This window comes from Tupaia chinensis, unplaced genomic scaffold (assembly GCF_000334495.1).
Source record: "Tupaia chinensis unplaced genomic scaffold, TupChi_1.0 Scaffold143622_1, whole genome shotgun sequence".
Taxonomy (NCBI): Eukaryota; Metazoa; Chordata; class Mammalia; order Scandentia; family Tupaiidae; genus Tupaia; species Tupaia belangeri.
Window position 1 is genome coordinate 227810 of NW_006203470.1, and position 17648 is coordinate 245457.

The following is a 17648-nucleotide window of genomic DNA, read 5'->3' on the forward strand; positions in this document are numbered from 1 at the left end:
CTGTGCACCCCGCCGGGTATGGCTTCCCGTCCACGCCCCCCTGTCTTCAACCCAGATCGGCATCCCCATCCTTATCCGCACCAGAACACGAGAATTTTCTGAAACCCTGCCACTCCCCTAGGCATCTTCACGCCAGCTCTGTCTTCAGTCCCATGTCTAACTTAATCACACATGAATTTGCATTTCACGCTCGCTCTTTTAAATTGGCCAAGGAAGTGGGCAAACCTGGCATGTCAAGGCTAGACCTATCCTGGATCCCCTGTGCTATCCCAAGATGCCAGGCGGGCCTGGCCTGAGGATCTGTGGAGCCCACAGGACACTGGAGCAGTGACAGGGGGGAGAGGGTGTCCCCCAGATTTCGTGTGTGGAAATCTGGTCTCAGTTCTGCCCCCAGATGCTGGTGTGACTTTAGCATTGATTTCCTTCCTAGGGCTGTCCTAAGACTCAATGGGATAAAGCAGTTTAAGACTGTGAATATAGGTCATTTTCATCTCCTTATTGATATTTCCTGAGTGCTTCTTTCTCTGTTTCCATGGGTGCGGTTTCTGCACTGAGGACGGAGGTGGTCGTAATTCAGCGTGGACGTGCAGGTGTATATTTGCTGATTGCGGTCTGGTGACTGTCACCATGCCTTTGCTTAGTTCTTGGTCCCTGTCTGAGGCAGGGTAGGGTAGGTCTCCTCCCTGTGCCTCTAGACCGGCTTGGCAGCCACCGATCTTTCTAAACTAGGCGTTGCAGAGTAGCAGCTCTGGGCCAGATTTGGCTCCCAGGTTGGAGTTGTGTTTTGTTTCGTTTTGTTTCGCTTTGCTTTATATTTTGGCTTTTACTACATTTAGCTCCCAAGAATATTTAGGTAGTTTACCATTGGGAGTTTTCACTTAAAGTGTGGATTCTTGGCTACTCTTAGCAGGTGGGGCAGTGAGGCAGACCTGAGCCTGCGTCTGCGTGGAGCTTTCCTGACCTCTCCAAGGAGTAGGTCCCCCAGGTCGCCACAGCTCCCAGGGCGGCCTAGTTTCCTTGGCTGTGGTGTTGACCTGGCCCTGCTCGAGGCCTGAGATGTCACCTACACCTGCACTCATAGTTCCCATACCTCTGTAGCCCGGCTTGGGCCCCTCGTTGCCTTTACTGGCTCCATTGTTTTAAGAGTTTCGTGGATATCTGCGTTTCTAAACTGCAGTGCTAAACTGTCACAGTTCCCACTTTCCTCCATGACCCATTATTTCGATGACACCAAGAGGATGGCACAAGAAGAGCTCTCCTCCCTGCTGTGACCTGGAGCCAGGGTCTCACCACACTGTTCTCTGTTCCCGACTCAGGACCGACTGTCACCAACTCCCCGCTGTTCTGTAAGTTTGGGCGAGGGCCAGAGCCATGGATAGGCAATGTCCAGGGCCAGAGAAATCTCCTGGACCATCCTTCAGGTGAGTGTGCTCAGCTGAGACGGAGCAGGTGCTACCAGCCTCTCACTGCCGCCTTGTCTAAATTCACACACGGTCCAGCATCGCCCTCCTCCCTTCCCTGCCCTCACTGCCTGCCTCCCTGGAGGTGCATGTTGATTTGTTACTAGGTATTGTACCTCGCAGGAGGCCATGCCTCTGTCTCCCTGCTGTCACGCCGGCAGGGCCCGGAGCCGCGCCAGTGAGCAGTAACGTCCGATAGGAATCGAATCACTAAGTTTGCTGTCCCTGATTTCTCTCAGATGGGCCACAAGAAGTCCTAGACTGCTCGGTGCCTCTGTCGGATATCATAGATGCTCTTTGCTTTGTTTGTTCCTCCTTGTTTGTCTCTTACTTTCTAGCCTGTGGGCACTTCATTAACAGCTTGTTAAGTGCTGTGCACAGACAGAGGACCCCCCAGGGCTGAGCTCACTTCAGATCCTGGCCTCAGTAGCTGGGAATCAGGCTGACTGGGTATGCGTGTGCTTGCTCCTGGTCCTGACGGATGGGGAATGTGGGAGACGGGATCACAATCGGGGGTATTCTTATCTTTCTCTGCTGAGCACATGTGCTCTTTATCAGTTAAAAAAGAAAAAGAAAAAAATGGCTCCAGGGAAGTTAGAGTCACCTAAGTTGCATTTGCTCTAACGAGAAATCTCTGGTTTAGGGGCCAGCAGGTGGTATGGTAGTTAAGGCACTGGAATTCTCACATGACCCACTGCGGTTCGAATCCTGGACCTGGTGGCATGCTTTCTCGCTCTCCCTCTTGCTCTCTGTCTCTTTCTCTAGCAAAACTCATGTGAAAAATAATAAGAATAATACATAAAATAAAAAACGAATAATTCTTGCAAAAGTAAGAAAGAAACTTCTAGTTAGCTCAAAGAAAAACCATAGTGAGGCCCTGAGTGCTTTTGCCTCTCTGGAGGATTGTGGCATAACAAGAGTTTGACTGGAATCTGTCTGGAGGGTTGGGTCAGCGTCACTGCAGCTGCAGGCTATCTGGGGGACCAGCTGTGCTTCCAGAGGCAGGTAGCTTGTTTGCCCTAGAGATGCCTAAGCAAACGTCAGATGCCTTCACATCAGGCCTGCTGCAGGGGTGACCTGCCCTAGAGGAGCAATGTCACCTGGCTTTGATGGTCTTTACCACTTGTTCTGTGAGGTCAGTTTTCCTATCCGTAAGTGAGTTTTGACCCGTTGAGATTGTGTCACTATCTTAGGTTGCATAAATCAAATTGCAAAGGTCTCCTTTGAGCCAGGTGTATCTGTCCCTTACGTTAAAGGGGTAGGGGGAGGTTACACAAGCCCATTCCTTTGAGTTCTTCTGGATTAGGTAGGGTGGGCCTGGGGCCACAGGGACTGAAAGAAGAGCTCTCAGGTGGTGCCTGGGCTCTTTGGACTGCGTGTGCTTGACACTGTTCACGCTTGACACCGAGAGCCTCCCCAGGCTGTACGGCTCCAACTACAGAGTTTCAAAGCAAATTCCATTTGTCCCTTTTCTCTAAAGGAAAGAAACGGGTGAGCTGCATGGAAGAAATGGACAGGCAGGGTCCTGTCATGGGGTGTGGACGGTGGCAGCCACCCCAGAAGAAAGCCTGCCTTTCTCCCTTCAGCACAGAGAGTGGCCACATCAGGGGAGACTGGACAGCAAGAAGCAGGAAAGCCCTGAAGCCCCGGTCTATCCAGAAGGCGTGGTTTGTGCAGTTCCCGTGGCTGATCACCAACGAGGAGCAGACGGCTCTGTTTTGCTCTGCTTGCCGAGAATACCCATCTGTCAGGGACAGACGGTCGAGACTGATAGAGGGTTACACGGGGCCGTTCAAGGTGGAGACTCTCAAGTACCACGCCAAGAGCAAAGCTCACCTCTTCTGCGTCAATGCCTTGGCTGCGAGGGACCCCCTCTGGGCGGCCCGGTCCAGGAGCATTGGAGATGTGTCTGGAGGTGTGCCGGCCGGTCCGGAGCACCTCTTCACTGCAGATCACCCCATTTTCTATCCCCCGGGGCCTCTGGGGGACAGCATGACCAAACTCCTGCCATGCCTAGGAGCTGAACTGGAGGACCCTGGGGGGAATGGAGTGATTCCCCCAAGGAATGGAGTGATTCCAGCCTTGTATCTAGACAGCATTTCAGATCTGATGCAAAAAGAAGTCACCGATGGCATCCACGACACCTCAAGCAGCAGCGTTTTATGCAAGGATGCGGTTGGATCCTGCCATCAGGTAATGTGTTCATGGTGATTGTTGTCTCACAGAGCAGGAGGCTGGGTGACAATGACGAAGGAAGCGTGGGGACGCGCCCTGCTTGTGTTGCCATAGCAAACGTGCTTACAAACACTCGGCCTTGTCCTGAGTGCTTCACATGGAGCGTCTCAATTCAGGCAACGGCCCTGTTCCTGTGATCTCCTTTTCATGGATAACGAAACGTAATTAGGGGACAGAACATTCTACCTTCTTCTTTGTTTTAGAGTTTTGGGGTTTTTGTTTTTGTTTTTTTTTTTCTATAGGGCACATGCCTTCTCTGGAGAGACAGTGAGAGAGAAAGAGAGGAATCCCCTCCTCCACAGGGGGGGTGGCCACTCACGCACACATGCCAGCTTGAGTTTCAAGCGGCCGGGTCTGGGACTCCAGCCGTGGCCAGCCATGTGGGCATCCAGCACCTTAGTCGCTACACCACCTGCTGGCCCCACATCAGAGTCCAGAACAAACACAGAACTCAAGAAATAAGCCACAACCAGAGACCAGCCACAGAGCTCTTAAATAATCTGCTTTGTAAACATTTTTAACTCTTTAGAGTCATGTTGTACTTTTAAACATTGCAGCATTTTCTTCGTATGTTATGTGATTTCTTGTTTCTAGCGTTACTAGGTAGGACTTTACTATAGATCATTCCAGCGCGCCCTCTAGGAGTCCAGTGAGACCAGCCCAGAGGTCCCCATAGCTGACAGCACGAGGGATCCAGTTCAAGTGAGGAAGCTCTAATTTTTCCAGAATACAATGAAGCTCATTTATTTTCTTGTCCCTACTTTTTTTTTTTTTAGCATTAAAAGCTAATAAATGGGCCAGCAGGTAGCATGGTGATTAAGGTGCTGGACTCCCACATGGCTGACTGCAGTTTGAGTCCTGGACCTGGTGGCTTGAAACTTCCAATGAGCATGTTTGTGTGCGTGCCCAAGATCCTGAGAGGAGAATGGAGGAGAAGGGATTGTGGCGTGGCCCTCCCCCGGGGGGGTGATTTCTCACTTTCTCTCTCTCTCTCTGTGCCTCTGGCAAGTGCACGTACCCTATAACAAAAACCTTTCTAAAAAAATTTTAAAAGCTAATAAATAGACCTAATCTTTTTTTTTTTAATTTATTTGTTTACGTTCATTCACTGTACATCATTATAGCATACAAAATGAGATTTTCCATCCAGAGTACACTGTATATTGTCTTAATCCAGCACATCAACATACATGTTATTGTCAACAAATAATTTTCCATTTCTTGTTTCCTGTATGTTTTGCTTCCCCCCCATCCTTGATTCCCTATCTCTTACCCTCTGCCATCTCCCACTCTCCTCCCACACTGTCTCTGGTATCTGTTTACTTTCTATACTGTTTCCCCCCCATTTTTTATTGAATTATTAAAGATCTTAATTAATCTAAATGTTTTCATAGCAAACACAGCTGATATATACATTTCCATGAACACAAGTCTAACTTTAGGCATCCTATAAAGTAGCACCTAGCTGGGGCTATATATCTTAACTGCGGTCATCAAATGGATTTTTTTTTATTTTTCTGAAACCTTTCTCTTTTCTTGTAACTTAATTTACATTCTTTCCATAAGCATCATAATGTGATTTCCCATCTAGAATATACTGCATAGTGACTTAATCATGCATATTATTATCCAAAATTTTCTACCTCTCTTTTTGACCCTCTGTCCTTTCCCACCCTCTTCTCCCACTGTCTCTGGTGAATAGACCTAATCTTTAAAAGTATGAATTCCGTTAGCACTGAGGTGTGTGTAAACCTCGGCCCTGATTATTGGATCTTCCGTTCTTTTTGACTACTTCTTCCTTCACTTTGTTCCTAGAGTCAAATGGTCACTTTGTCATCACGGATTTGTAGAAGGCACATTTAGACAGGCTGCAGTCCTAGCCTGTACGAAATATCTGTTCTTTCCATGTATTTTTCTTCCACAAGTGAGAGAGCATCCCCGACAGGACCCCGAGGCCGTGATTCACCCCCAGCCTCAGCCAGCCTAGATCATACTGGGCATACTCAGGAAGGTTGATGGACTTGAACCAGCAACCTCCTGTGTGGGATTACCTCTCAGGCCATTGTGTTTACAACTTTGCCACTGTCTGGCTCCATTCGCATGTGTTTTTATTTCCTCCCAGAAGACCCTGTGGACTGAGGCTCATTTTGGTTTGCCTGCTATGGGTTTCACAAGTGCGATTCTTTGACTTTCTGTGGATGTGTTAATTCCTCAGAGTACTTGATGAGCTTCCCAGGAATGAGCGTGGGAAAGGCCCGGGTGTCACATGGCATCAGCCTCTGAAGGCGTGCTAAGTGACTCTGCTCTTTGTTGCAGGACCCTTCCGAAAAGGGGCTGTTGGAGGAGGTTCCTGTGGTGTTTGAGGAGCTCCCAGTGGTATTTGAGGATGTGGCAGTGTATTTCACCCCGGAGGAGTGGGGCCTGCTAGACAAGCGGCAGAAGGAGCTGTACAGAGATGTGATGCGGCTGAACTATGAGCTGTTGGCCTCCCTGGGTAAAGACTCGCATAGATGTCACCGGCCACCGTTGTTTGGGAAATCCTCAAGGGCAGCGTGGCTTGTGCTCTTCTTCCCTTTTCTGCCACCACCTGTATGTAGGCAGAATGGTCGTCTCTTTTGTACCTCAGAATGCTTCCTGCTTTAAGATACTGTATCTTATCAACCCTTCGTCCGAACACCTATCCATCCATCCATACACCTGTCCATCATCCATTCATCCATCCTTCCACCTGTCCATCATCCATCCACCTGTCCGTCATCCATCCATCCATTCATCCACCTGTCCATCCATCCATCCGCTTGTCCATCCATCTGTCTATCCATCTATCCATCCACCTGTCCACCCATCCATCCACCTATCTATCCACCTGTCTATCCATCCATCTATCCACCTGTCCATCCATCCACCTGTCCATCCATCCATCCATCCATCCATCCATCCATCCATCCATCTATCCACCTGTCCATCCATCCATCCATCCATCCACCTGTCCATCCGTCCATCCATCCATCCTTCCATCCATCCATCCATCCATCCATCCGTCCACCTATCCATCCATCCACCTGTTCACCGTCCATCCTATCTGTCCATCCATCCATCCATCCATCTGTCCGTCCATCCATCCATCCATCCATCCACCTGTCCATCCGTCCATCCATCCATCCATTCATCTATCCATCTGTCCATCCATCCATTTACCTGTTCATCCATCCACCTACCCATCCATCATCCATCCATCCACCTGTGTTCACATCCATCCTACCTGTCCATCCATCCATCCATCTGTCCATCCGTCCATCCATCCATCCATTCATCTATCCATCTGTCCATCCATCCATTTACCTGTTCATCCATCCACCTACCCATCCACCTGTCTATCCATCCATCCATCCACCCATCCATCCATCCACCCATCTACCCATCCATCCATCCACCTGTCCATCCATCCACCTGTTCACCATTCATCCTACCTGTCCATCTATCCATCCATCTGTCCATCCATCCATCCATCCATCCACCCATCCATCTATCTACCTGTCCATCCATCCATTTACCTGTTCATCCATCCACCTACCCATCCACCTGTCCATCCATACACCTGTCCATCTATCCTCCACCAAACATCTACTGAGCACCTACTAGATGAACATGAATAAGCCAAAGTCTCTGCTTTCAAGGGCCTAACAGGTTTGTGAGAGAGACTTGACATTTTAATAGGAAACTATAAAATGGGCATCAGCAGGTGACATAGTGATCATGGTGCTGAACTTCCACATGGTCAACTATGGTTCAAGTCCTGGACCTGGCAGCTTAAAAATCATGCATGTGTGTGTTTGCCCAAAATTTCAGGAGGAGAATGAAGGAGAAGAGATTGTGGCATGTCCATCCCTGCTGGGGAGTGATTTCTTACTTCCCTTCTCACCATCTCTCTCTGTCTCTCTCTGGCAAGTGTGCGCACCCTATGGAAGAAACCTTAAAAAAAAAAAAAAAAAGAGGGACCAGCAGATGATGTAATGGTTATGTCACTGGACTCCCATGTAGTTGACCACTGTTTGAGTCCCAGACCCAGCGGCTTAAAACTCACACCAGGCGTACACGTGTGCATGCCCAAGATCCTGAGAGCAGAATGGAGGAGAAGGGATTGTGGTGTGGTCATCCCCCTTGGGAGGTGATTTCTCACTTTCTCTCTCTCTGTCTCTCCAGTGAGCACACATGCCCTATATCAAAAATATCTCTAAAAGAAAAGACAAGGAAAGGGAAGGGAAAGGAAGGGACTATAAAATAATGCAAGCGCCCCTAAAAGAATTTCAGGAAGAGTAACCTGAGGCTACTGAAGAAGAACGATTTAAGTTTACTGGATATTGGAAGGAGGAGTCAGGAAATGCAACAGTTTTAAACCAGCTGGACCCCAAGGAGGAAAGACATGAAGACATGGCAGAGAGAGGGGACAGCATGAGCAAGGACCTGGGAGCACAAGGGCCTGCAGGGGTGCTGCTCTGTGCGGTGTGGTTTCTAGATGTCTCCCTCTGGCCCGGCACCTACAGAGCGTGGCCACCTTGGACGTGGGTGTCACTGTGAGGTCTGGACCACGCTGGGTTGCGAAGGTGGTGGTGGTATTGTTGCTTCTCAGATAGCGTTTGCATCTCCTGCATCTCTTTCTTCTCCGCCTCTTTCTGGCAGACTCCCAAGGTCCTTGGACAGCATCAGGATAGAAAGACACCTTTCTCTTGCACTGATTTCATGTGGTCCTGTCTCACCAACGTGTTGTAGTAGGACAGGCTGCTGCACATGATGGGAACTCCAACAGCCACCTGTTCCGTGCTTTCTGCAGAAAAAGAATAGTCGCTCCTTCCTGATGTCTCATCCCTCTGTTTACGCTGTCCTGTGAGAGGTAGCTGAGACCTAGGTCTATTTCTGGACACTCCAGACCTACATGCAGTACTTGTTTGATCAGTGTTCACAGCTTGCTTGCTCATTCACTTGCTGATTGATTGATTGATTGATTGATTGATTTAAATTTGACCAGAGAGAGAAAGTGAGAAAGCAAGCTGCCAGGTCTGGGACTCAAACCATGGTCGGTCATACAGGAGTCCCCCACACCACCTGCCGGCCCCAGTGTTCACAGCTTTTAATGTCTCTGCTCACGGTCAGACATGACTGAGGATTACTTGTGTTGTGGTGACAGTGTGTATCAGCCCTAGGTCCAGGGCACTTACACTTGAACATAGCGAACCTTCAAAGAGCATTGTACCCTGCTGGCTGGAAAGGAGTGGGAACAGGATACATTTGTAAAACAAACAAACAAACAAAAACAACTTGCTTCCAAAAGGGGGGGGAGGTTCCTTCACAGTCATCCACACCTGGTCACTTTCTCTAGTCCTCCTGCCTGAGCACTTCCTTGTCAGCTCCTGGGCACCCTCAGGGTGAAGGCAGGGCCCAGCACCAGTTTCTCGGCCTCCTCCCACCCTGGTGCCTCTGCAGTCGAGCTTTGGAAGAACGAGGGGAGCTGGCTCTCGCCTCTTGGGCCTTTACCAGAGCCGGCAGGGTCACACGCTGATAGCAGTCACACGTGTTCATCGCTCTTCCTGGCTGGCTGTTTGAGATTCTCCCTCTTGATTCCTGCATGGAGGACGAAGACACGGCCCTCCGCCCCCACCCGGGCCCTCTCCCTCCACCTCTCAGAACAGGTATAGCACACTTTTTTGGTTAAATCAACGTATCATTTGCCTAATTAAATATTATTTCCAGCTGAGCAAAGTGTGATATTTGGGTCATCAGGAAAGTCTTGACACAGTTTTGCACAGGAAAATATGTCATGACTTTTCTGATGACCCCATATGATGGTGTCATTTGCAGGGTGTTTTCCCCTGGGATTGAAATTCTTTCTTTTCTTTTGCCAACTGTCTGTTCTCTCCCCAGCTCTCCCCACACTTGCTGGTCGAATTACAGGCGCTTCTGAGAAGTCTTTTCCCCATGCCCAGCTTTCTTGGGATCTATCAGGTTCACTTTCTCTCTGGAGCCTTCCCTGGCCCTGTCTAAGCCAGCAGTCCTTGGCACCCTGTGCAGCTGTGCCTGGGGCTTCCCTCTGCCTCTCAGACCCTGGCCCCAGCTCTCCTTCCAGGGTTCAGATCTTTGCTGTGGGATCTACTGGACGGATTCCAAGTGTGTGTGTACTAGCACACACGGGGACATGGTGTGTTCCTAGGAAGACTGCAAGGCAGGAGGTTTGGTTTTTGTTTTATCACTATGTTTAGACCCTGCCTATCTCTTCATGCCCCTATTCTGCCCGCACGGCACCATCGGTTGGGCGTAGAATCCAGGTGGAAATACTTTCCTCGGCATTGTGGCAGTGTTCTCACAGGCTTTACTGGTGGTGCCAAGAAATCTGAGGCCTTTGTATTCCTAATCTTTCACCGTGATCTACTTTTTTTTTTTTTTTTCTGAAAACTTTTTTTATTTTGAGAGGTTTTCGCTATAGGGCGCATGCGCTTGCCAGATAGCAAGACAGACAGAAAGCGAGAAATCACCCCCCAGGGGGGATGGTCACGCCACAATCCCTTCTCCTCCATTCTCCTCTCGGGATCTTGGGCACGCACGCACACGCACCCGGTGTGAGTTTTAAGCCACCGGGTCCGGAACACGAACTGCGGTCGACTACGTGGAAGTTCAGCAACATAGCCATTACGCTAACTGCTCGTTCCCTTACTCTGAAAGCTTTTAAAATCTATTCCACCGTTCTGACATTTTTAATGAGATGCCTTGATGTGGATGTTTTGTATCTTTAATTCTGAGTAACTGGTGCCGCTCTGTCATGTGGAAGCTCTTATTTTCCAGTTGGGGGAAATGCTCTTGTGTTGTGTCTTCTATGGATTCTTCCTATTTCCTTTCTTCCAGAAACTCCTATTAGCTAGAAATTGGACTTCCTATTATGAGCCTCTGGTTTCTTATTCGTTTCTTTTTCTTCTATTTTCTGCTTATTTTTGTGTGTACTAATTTCTCGGATACAGCCTCGATTTTATTTTGTAACTATCTTATGTATTTATTTTTAAATTTATTTATTTTATTTTTATTGTTCTTTTTAAAAATATTTTATCGCTATACATCATTTGGCTTATAAAGAGAATTTACCGAACATGAAATACTCCTCAGACCAGTCCAGTTGAGAATACTATACACATTATCATCAGCAGGTACTAAACCATCTCTGGGTCCCACAAATGTCTTGCCTCTATGTTTCTCCCTGATTTCCTTCCCTATACTCTTCCCTTCTCCCACCCTCCTTCCACTCTGTCTCCAGCATCCATAACTATTTTCACTGCTTTTGTGTCCTCCAGTCTTTCAGTCTCTACCATAGAGTGCAGACAGTCAGGGTATATTAAGTGGAGACGCAATATCTCTCTTTCATAGCCTGGCTTGCTTCACTCAGTAATAAAGCTTCCATATTCGACCACTTTCTATCAAATGCCAGGGTCTTATTGGTTTTTGCAGCTGAGTAGTATTCCATGGGGTATATATGCCACACTTTTTCAATCCATTCATCTGTTTGTGGACGTTGGGTTGGTTCCATGTCTTAGTGATTGTGAATAATGCCGCGATAAACATTGATGTGCAAGCGCTTTTCCGACTGAGCGTGCTCCTGTTCTTTGGGTAGATACCCAGGAGTGGGATTGCTGGATCATACGGTAGTTCTATTTGTATTTATTTTTTATTTGATTGTGTTTGTGTTTTCTAGTGTCTGGGCACTTTTTTTTTTTTTTTTTTTTTTTTTTTTTTTTTTTTTTTTTTTTGTGGTAGAGACAGAGAGAAAGAGAGAGAAAGTGAGAAATCACTGCCCGGGGGATGGCCATGCTGCAGCCCCCTTCCTCTAGTCTTCTCTTGGGATTTTGTGCACACCTACACACGTGCCTGGTGTGATTCTTAAGCCACTGGGTCTGGGATTCAAACTGCAAAGTCAGCCACGTGGGCCTAGCACCTTAACCTCCATGTCACCTGCTGGCCCTCTAGGCGCTCCTCGAGCTCCTCAGGGAATGGCTGTCTTGCCTCTTCTCTGAGAATAGGGATTCTCGTTTTGAAGTTTTGTTTGATCCCTGCGGCATCGCTAGCTCTTCCCATTCTTTTTCCTACTTGTGTTTTCTCTCTTTCGTGTTAGAGGCATTTCTTTTTTTTTTAATAATTATTTTATTTAACTTTTATTTCTTCATTTTAATTTGACCAGAGAGGGACAGAGCAAGAGAGTGAGAGAGGGAAAGTGAGAAAGTAAGCCAGCAGGTCTGGGACTCAAATTGCAGTTGGCCATGTGGGAGCCCCGGGCCCTTAACTGCCACACCACCTGCTGGCCACGAGGCTTTTCTTAAATAATATCTCAGTTCATTCCTACTTAAGAGAAAAGCCTTAAAAAACCGGCGGGAAGCTGCGTGTGCAGTGGGGACTCCTCACGGAGTAGGTTTCTCTGGGGAGTGGCCTGCTGTGACCCGGTTGTCTCATCCAAAAGCCCGAGGACCTTGGACTCCGTAGGGCTACTGGGGAGAGGGAGGGGCAGTTTCCTTTCTCCAGAGAAGACTACCAGCTCCTGCTTGGAGGGTGCAAGCTGAGCCGGCGTTCTCGGGGTGTTGCGCACCCTTCAACCCGATCTCCCCGTTTTTAGATCCACACTTCTCCTTTCAGTAGCCCCTGGTTCCTGGGCGTGTCTCTCTGGGCTCAGTCCGCTCTCCTCAGGTGAGGTGGAACCGGTGCAGGGCTGGGCTGAGCAGGGCTCTGTGCAGGCTTGAGCTGGGCCCCTCTTCAGTCCCTCACCCACCACTTCTCACACACCTGCAGCTTCCAGTTTCAAGATCTTTTTGGGTTCCAGGGTACAGGCCACTCACTCCTCCCTCCTGTAACCCCCAAGGCATTTGGTGTTCGGCTCTATTCTCTCTCTCTCTCCCTTGTCTCTTTTTTTTCTTCTAAAATGTATAATGTTAGCATTTCTTTTTTTAAAAAAGAATTATTTATTTAATTTTATTTATTCATTCACTTATTTTAATTTGACCAGAGAGAGACACAGAGAATGAGGGAAAGTGAGAAAGTAAGCCACTAGTCTTAGGACTTGAACTGTAGTCAGCCATGTGGGAGTGTCCAGCACCTTAACCACCATGCCACCTGCTGGTCCCCATAATGTTAGCATTTCTAGTCCAATATTTGTCATATGCTTGGACTTCTTTTTATTACTACTACTATTATTATTTTTGAGAGGTTTTTGCTATAGGGCGCATGCGCTCGCCAGACAGAGACATAGAGACAGAAAGCGAGAAATCACCCCCCAGAGGGGATGGCCACGCCGCAATCCCTTCTCCTCCATTCTCCTCTCGGGATCTTGGGCACGCACGCACACACGCCCGGCGTGAGTTTTAAGCCACCAGGTCCGGGACGCGAGCTGCGGTCGACTGTGTGGGAGTCCAGCGACATAGCCATTATGCTAACTGCTGGTTCCCACTACTATTATTATTAATCTTCACTTTCAGAGATGTTATAAGAAAGACATATGTTCAAGTTACCAAGTTTTAATAATTTACTTATTTGTGTTTTTATTGGTGATATGCACACACACACACCCCTGTATACTAAATATGAATATATCCAAGTGATCCGAAAGACAAGTCGTGAGAAGTGCGAAGTCCAGCCCTGCACACCCTCAGTTACCAGTTGCTCTTGTGTCCTCCCACAGAACATCGCACACACGTGCACACAGACACACACAGTAGGTGGTGGCGGCCCATCTTGAAGGAAGCAGTTTCTCTGCACATCCCTGACAATACTGTATGTTAAGTTCAGGGCAGTCCTTCATCTGGAGACATGAATCTCTTGGGCCGAATTTCAGGTTCCATTCAGGCGGCAGGTATTTTCAAGGTCCTGCCAAGTGCTGCCTCAAGGGATCCGTGTCCCAGCAGGCTGTGCATGGGGAAGGGGCAGTCGTGGTGACATCTCGCTCTTCTCATGTGGCTTCTTTCATCCCTGCCTGCTCTGACTTCCGTTTGCTCCTCTGTGTCTCCTCCTGTTTTCACCCATCCCCTCTGGGTGCACTGGGCTGGCTCGTGGTCCCGGTGACTGGCCTGTGAGCTAAGCCACACGTGACCCCCCGGCTCAGGGTGCCCTTCCTGGCCACCTCTGCACACTCTGAGTGGTACCCTCTGCTGCCTGGCTGACTAGCCTTTCTCCGGGTGGAACCCAGAGGCACCCTGCATGCTGCAAGGCTGGGCTGGCCTGGAGAGCTCGCCGCGGGACCGTCCTTGACAGTGCTGTCAGCATGGCTTCTCATCCCCTGCAGGGCCTGCTGCCGCCAAACCCGACTTGATCTCCAAACTGGAACGGAGAGCTGCACCCTGGACCAAGGGCCCAGATGGGCCACAGTGGGGCAGAGGTCATCCTCCAGGTGAGTCTCGTCGACCCAGTTCCGCAGGCACGTGCAGGGCCCACGCAGCTCTGGCATGTCATGTGGGGTTGGCTCAGTCAGGCTTATCCTGGACCCGCTGGGCACCAGGCCCTGTAGTGGGCACTGGGTAGACAAGGATGGAGACTAGCCTGCCCTCAGAGTGCAGAACAGCCTGGGGAACAGGGACATCACAGGACAGGATGTGCTTTGATGAGCAGGAGCGCCGAAGGAGCTGTGGTCAGCTGATGGAGGAGACAGGTGGGGACCTGAACCCCGGAACAGGGGGCCTGCAGGTCTGGAGCCCCTGCCGGGTGTCCAGTTCACAGCACTGCTGGACCATGAATTTGCTCTGTCTCACCTCCTCACACAGCAGCTGGGGCTGCTCTTCTCAGCTGGGGCTGCTATGTGTGCTTGGGCAGCTCCCCTCTTCCCAGGGCTCATGAGAAGACTTGTGGGTGTCTAACCCTCTTTCCTGCTGGAGCCCCACAAAGGGATTAATGCCACCTGTTTCTCCAGTAGTATTGATGGCCCAGGTGGCTAACTAAGCGCATCAGCATCTGAAGTCAGTGGCCCCAGGGTGGCTGTGTGTATAGAGACGGGGAGGCTGGCACTGGAGCCCACAGTTAGCAGCTCCTGGGGAGCCAGGCTGCCTTTCATCGATGATAACAGGGTGGGGCTGAGTAGAAGCTGCTAGTGCTTTCTAGAGAGATGAATCACACTCATCTCTGCTTTGCATGGGGGTGCTCACTGAACCTGGGGACACTTAGTGGACGGAAGACCGCAGAGCTCTGGGCAGCAGAACCAAGCACGCTTTGATTTTCTCTGAAGGGACAAGGAAGATGGTGACTGCACGGGAGGCAGACGCACGGGCCTCGGCTGTGGAATCCTCATTGCTCCCAGCTCCTGCGGAGACACGTCCTTCCTTCTGCGCTGCCGGCATGTGCGAAGCGGCTGATGGGCCTGGACAGATGAGGAGGACGTACAGGCCCCGCTCCATCCAGAGGTCGTGGTTCAGACAGTTCCCGTGGTTAGCGGTTGGCCCCGGGGAGACCGTGCTCTTCTGCTCCGTGTGCAGAGGGAGACCCAGCCTCCATGACAGGTCGTCTCGGTTGGTCAGAGGTTACACGGGGCCTTTCAAGGTGGAGACCTTAAAGTACCACGAGGTCAGCAAGGCCCACAAGCTCTGCGTCAACACGGTAGACGTCCAGGAGGACACCCCTCAGGCCGCCCTGGTCCCCGAGATCTCCAGCGACCTCATGGCAAACATGGAGCACTTCTTCCACGCCGCCTACTCCATCGCGTACCACTCGAGACCCCTGAATGACTTCGAGAAGATCCTGCAGCTCCTCCAGAGCACTGGGACCACGATTTTAGGCAAGTACCGAAACCGCACTGCGTGCACCCAGTTCATCAAGTACATCTCGGAGACGCTGCGGAAGGAGATCCTGGGTGACGTCCGGAGGTCCCCCTGCGTGAGCCTGGTGCTGGACAGCTGCACGGACACGGCCGCCCAGTCCTGCGTGGGCATCTTCCTCCGCTACCTCAAGCAGACGGAGGTGAAGGAGTCGTACATCGCGCTGGCCCCCCTCCCCAGCGAGACGGCCGACGGCTACTTCGAGGCGGTCATTTCGGCCCTGGACGAGCTGGACGTCCCTTTCCGGAAGCCCGGCTGGGTGGTGGGCCTGGGCACCGACGGCTCGTCTGTGCTGAGCCGCTCAGGGGGCTTGGTGGCACAGCTCCAGGAGGTCGTCCCCCGGCTGCTGCCCGTCCACTGCGTGGCCCACCGGATGCAGCTGGCAGTGGTGGATGCTTGCGGGGACATCGACCTGGTGCGGAAGTGTGACCGGCACATCCGCACCGTCTTCAAGTTCTATCAGTCCTCCAGCAAGAGGCTGAGCGAGCTACAGGAGGGCGCAGCCCTGCTGGGCCAGGAGATCGCCCGCCTGAAGGATTTGAACGCCATCCGCTGGGTGGCCAGCAGGAGGCGCACGCTGAACGCGCTCATCGGGAGCTGGCCAGCCCTGGTGAGGCACCTCCAGAGCGTGGCAGAGGCTGGGGGGCAGACTGGGCACAGGGCCAAGGGCATGCTGAAGCTGATGAGGGGCTTCCATTTCGTCAGGTTCTGCCACTTCCTCCTGGACTTCCTGAGCATCTACAGGCCGGTGTCAGAGGTGTGCCAGAAGGAGATTGTGCTGGTCACTGAGGTGAACTCCGCGCTGGCACGGGCCTACCTGGCCCTGGACACCCTCCGTTGCCAGGCAGGGCCCAAAGAGGAAGAGTTCGAGGCCTGCTTCAGGGATGGGCGGCTCCATGGCATCTCCCTGGACAGAGTGGAGATGGCAGGGCAGCGGTTCCAGGCTGACCGGGCACGCATGATCCTGACCGGCGTCGAGTACCTCCAGCAGAGGTTTGGTGCAGACCGGCCCCCGCAGCTCCAGAGCATGGAGGTATTTGACACGGTGGCCTGGCCCAGCGGGACTGAACTCACCAGCTTTGGGAACACCGACATTCTCACCCTTGCCAGGTACTTTGAGGCCTCCCTGCCCCCCGGGTACAGTGAGGAAGCTCTGCTGGAGGAGTGGCTGGGCCTGAAGGCCGCCACCCAGAACCTCCCGTTCTCCCTGCTGTGCAAACATGCCCTGGCCCAGCACTGCCGCTTCCCCGTGCTGAGCAGGCTCATGGCTGTGGTGCTCTGCGTGCCCATCTCCACCTCCTGCTGTGAGCGGGGTTTCAGGGCCATGAACCGGATCAGGACCGACGAGAGGACCAAGCTCTCCAGCGAGGTGCTCAACATGCTCATGATGACGGCCGTGAATGGCGTGGCGGTTGCAGAGTACGACCCGCAGCCTGCCATCCAGCACTGGTACCTGACCTCCTCTGGCCGGCGCTTCAGCCATGTCTACACCTGTGCCCAGGGGCCAGCCCGCTCCCATGCAGGCACGTACCCCCAATAGGGCTTAGGGCGCAGACATAAAGTGGGGGGCTCTTGTCTTCCTAGACTCACACTCAGCCGGAAGTTCCACCCCCCAGCCAGCAAGAGAGGCCTGGTCCGTGGGTATCTGAGGGTTTCTCCTACGGGCCTGACTATCTGCCAGACCAGTGGGCCTCGCAGCACTGAACCCACCCTCGAGATGCTTATTCTCCAATGGGAGAGGCAGGATGCGAGCCCTCCGTAGCTCAGTCTGGCCAGGCTCTGGGTCAGCTCTGCTGCTTGGCGGCCATGTGGCCTGCGGCAGGCCAGCCCCTCTGTGTTTCAGGGAGTTAGCGCAAAGCCCTTAGAGCAACGTCTGGTAACTGGTGCAGGTGGCGCCGGTCAAAGGTGAAGACTGACTGGGAAGGCCTGGAGGACTGGACGGGGCGGGCAGTGCCTCTTCTTCCTGTGTGGAGCCAGGCAGGGATTTGCAGGAGGAAGAGGCCAGTGCAGGTCAGAGTGGCCAGAAGGAGCAGCGCTGCACAGGAGGTGGCGGGAGGGGCAGGGAGCTAGGAGGGAACGGAGACCCCGCGAGACGGCTGTGGCAGGCGCCCCCCAGCCGGGGGGGGCGGGG

At 51.6% G+C, this 17648-nt stretch overlaps 1 protein-coding gene across 3 annotated transcripts in view; it reads left to right on the forward strand.

Annotated features, from left to right (window-relative positions):
- Positions 1-17648, forward strand: part of ZNF862 (zinc finger protein 862) — a 35035-nt gene that overhangs the window by 13484 nt on the left and 3903 nt on the right. The window contains exons 1-5 of one of the 3 annotated variants that reach the window (XM_027766662.1): positions 759-1421; positions 2941-3653; positions 6012-6189; positions 13999-14103; positions 14932-17040. In XM_027766662.1, coding sequence (XP_027622463.1) covers positions 2961-3653; positions 6012-6189; positions 13999-14103; positions 14932-17040 — 3085 coding nt within the window. In that variant the 5' untranslated portion in view covers positions 759-1421; positions 2941-2960. Of the gene's footprint in view, positions 1-758; positions 1422-2940; positions 3654-6011; positions 6190-13998; positions 14104-14931; positions 17041-17648 lie in introns of those variants that run through there. The other 2 variants (XM_006164384.3, XM_006164383.3) reach the window with 2 other exon arrangements.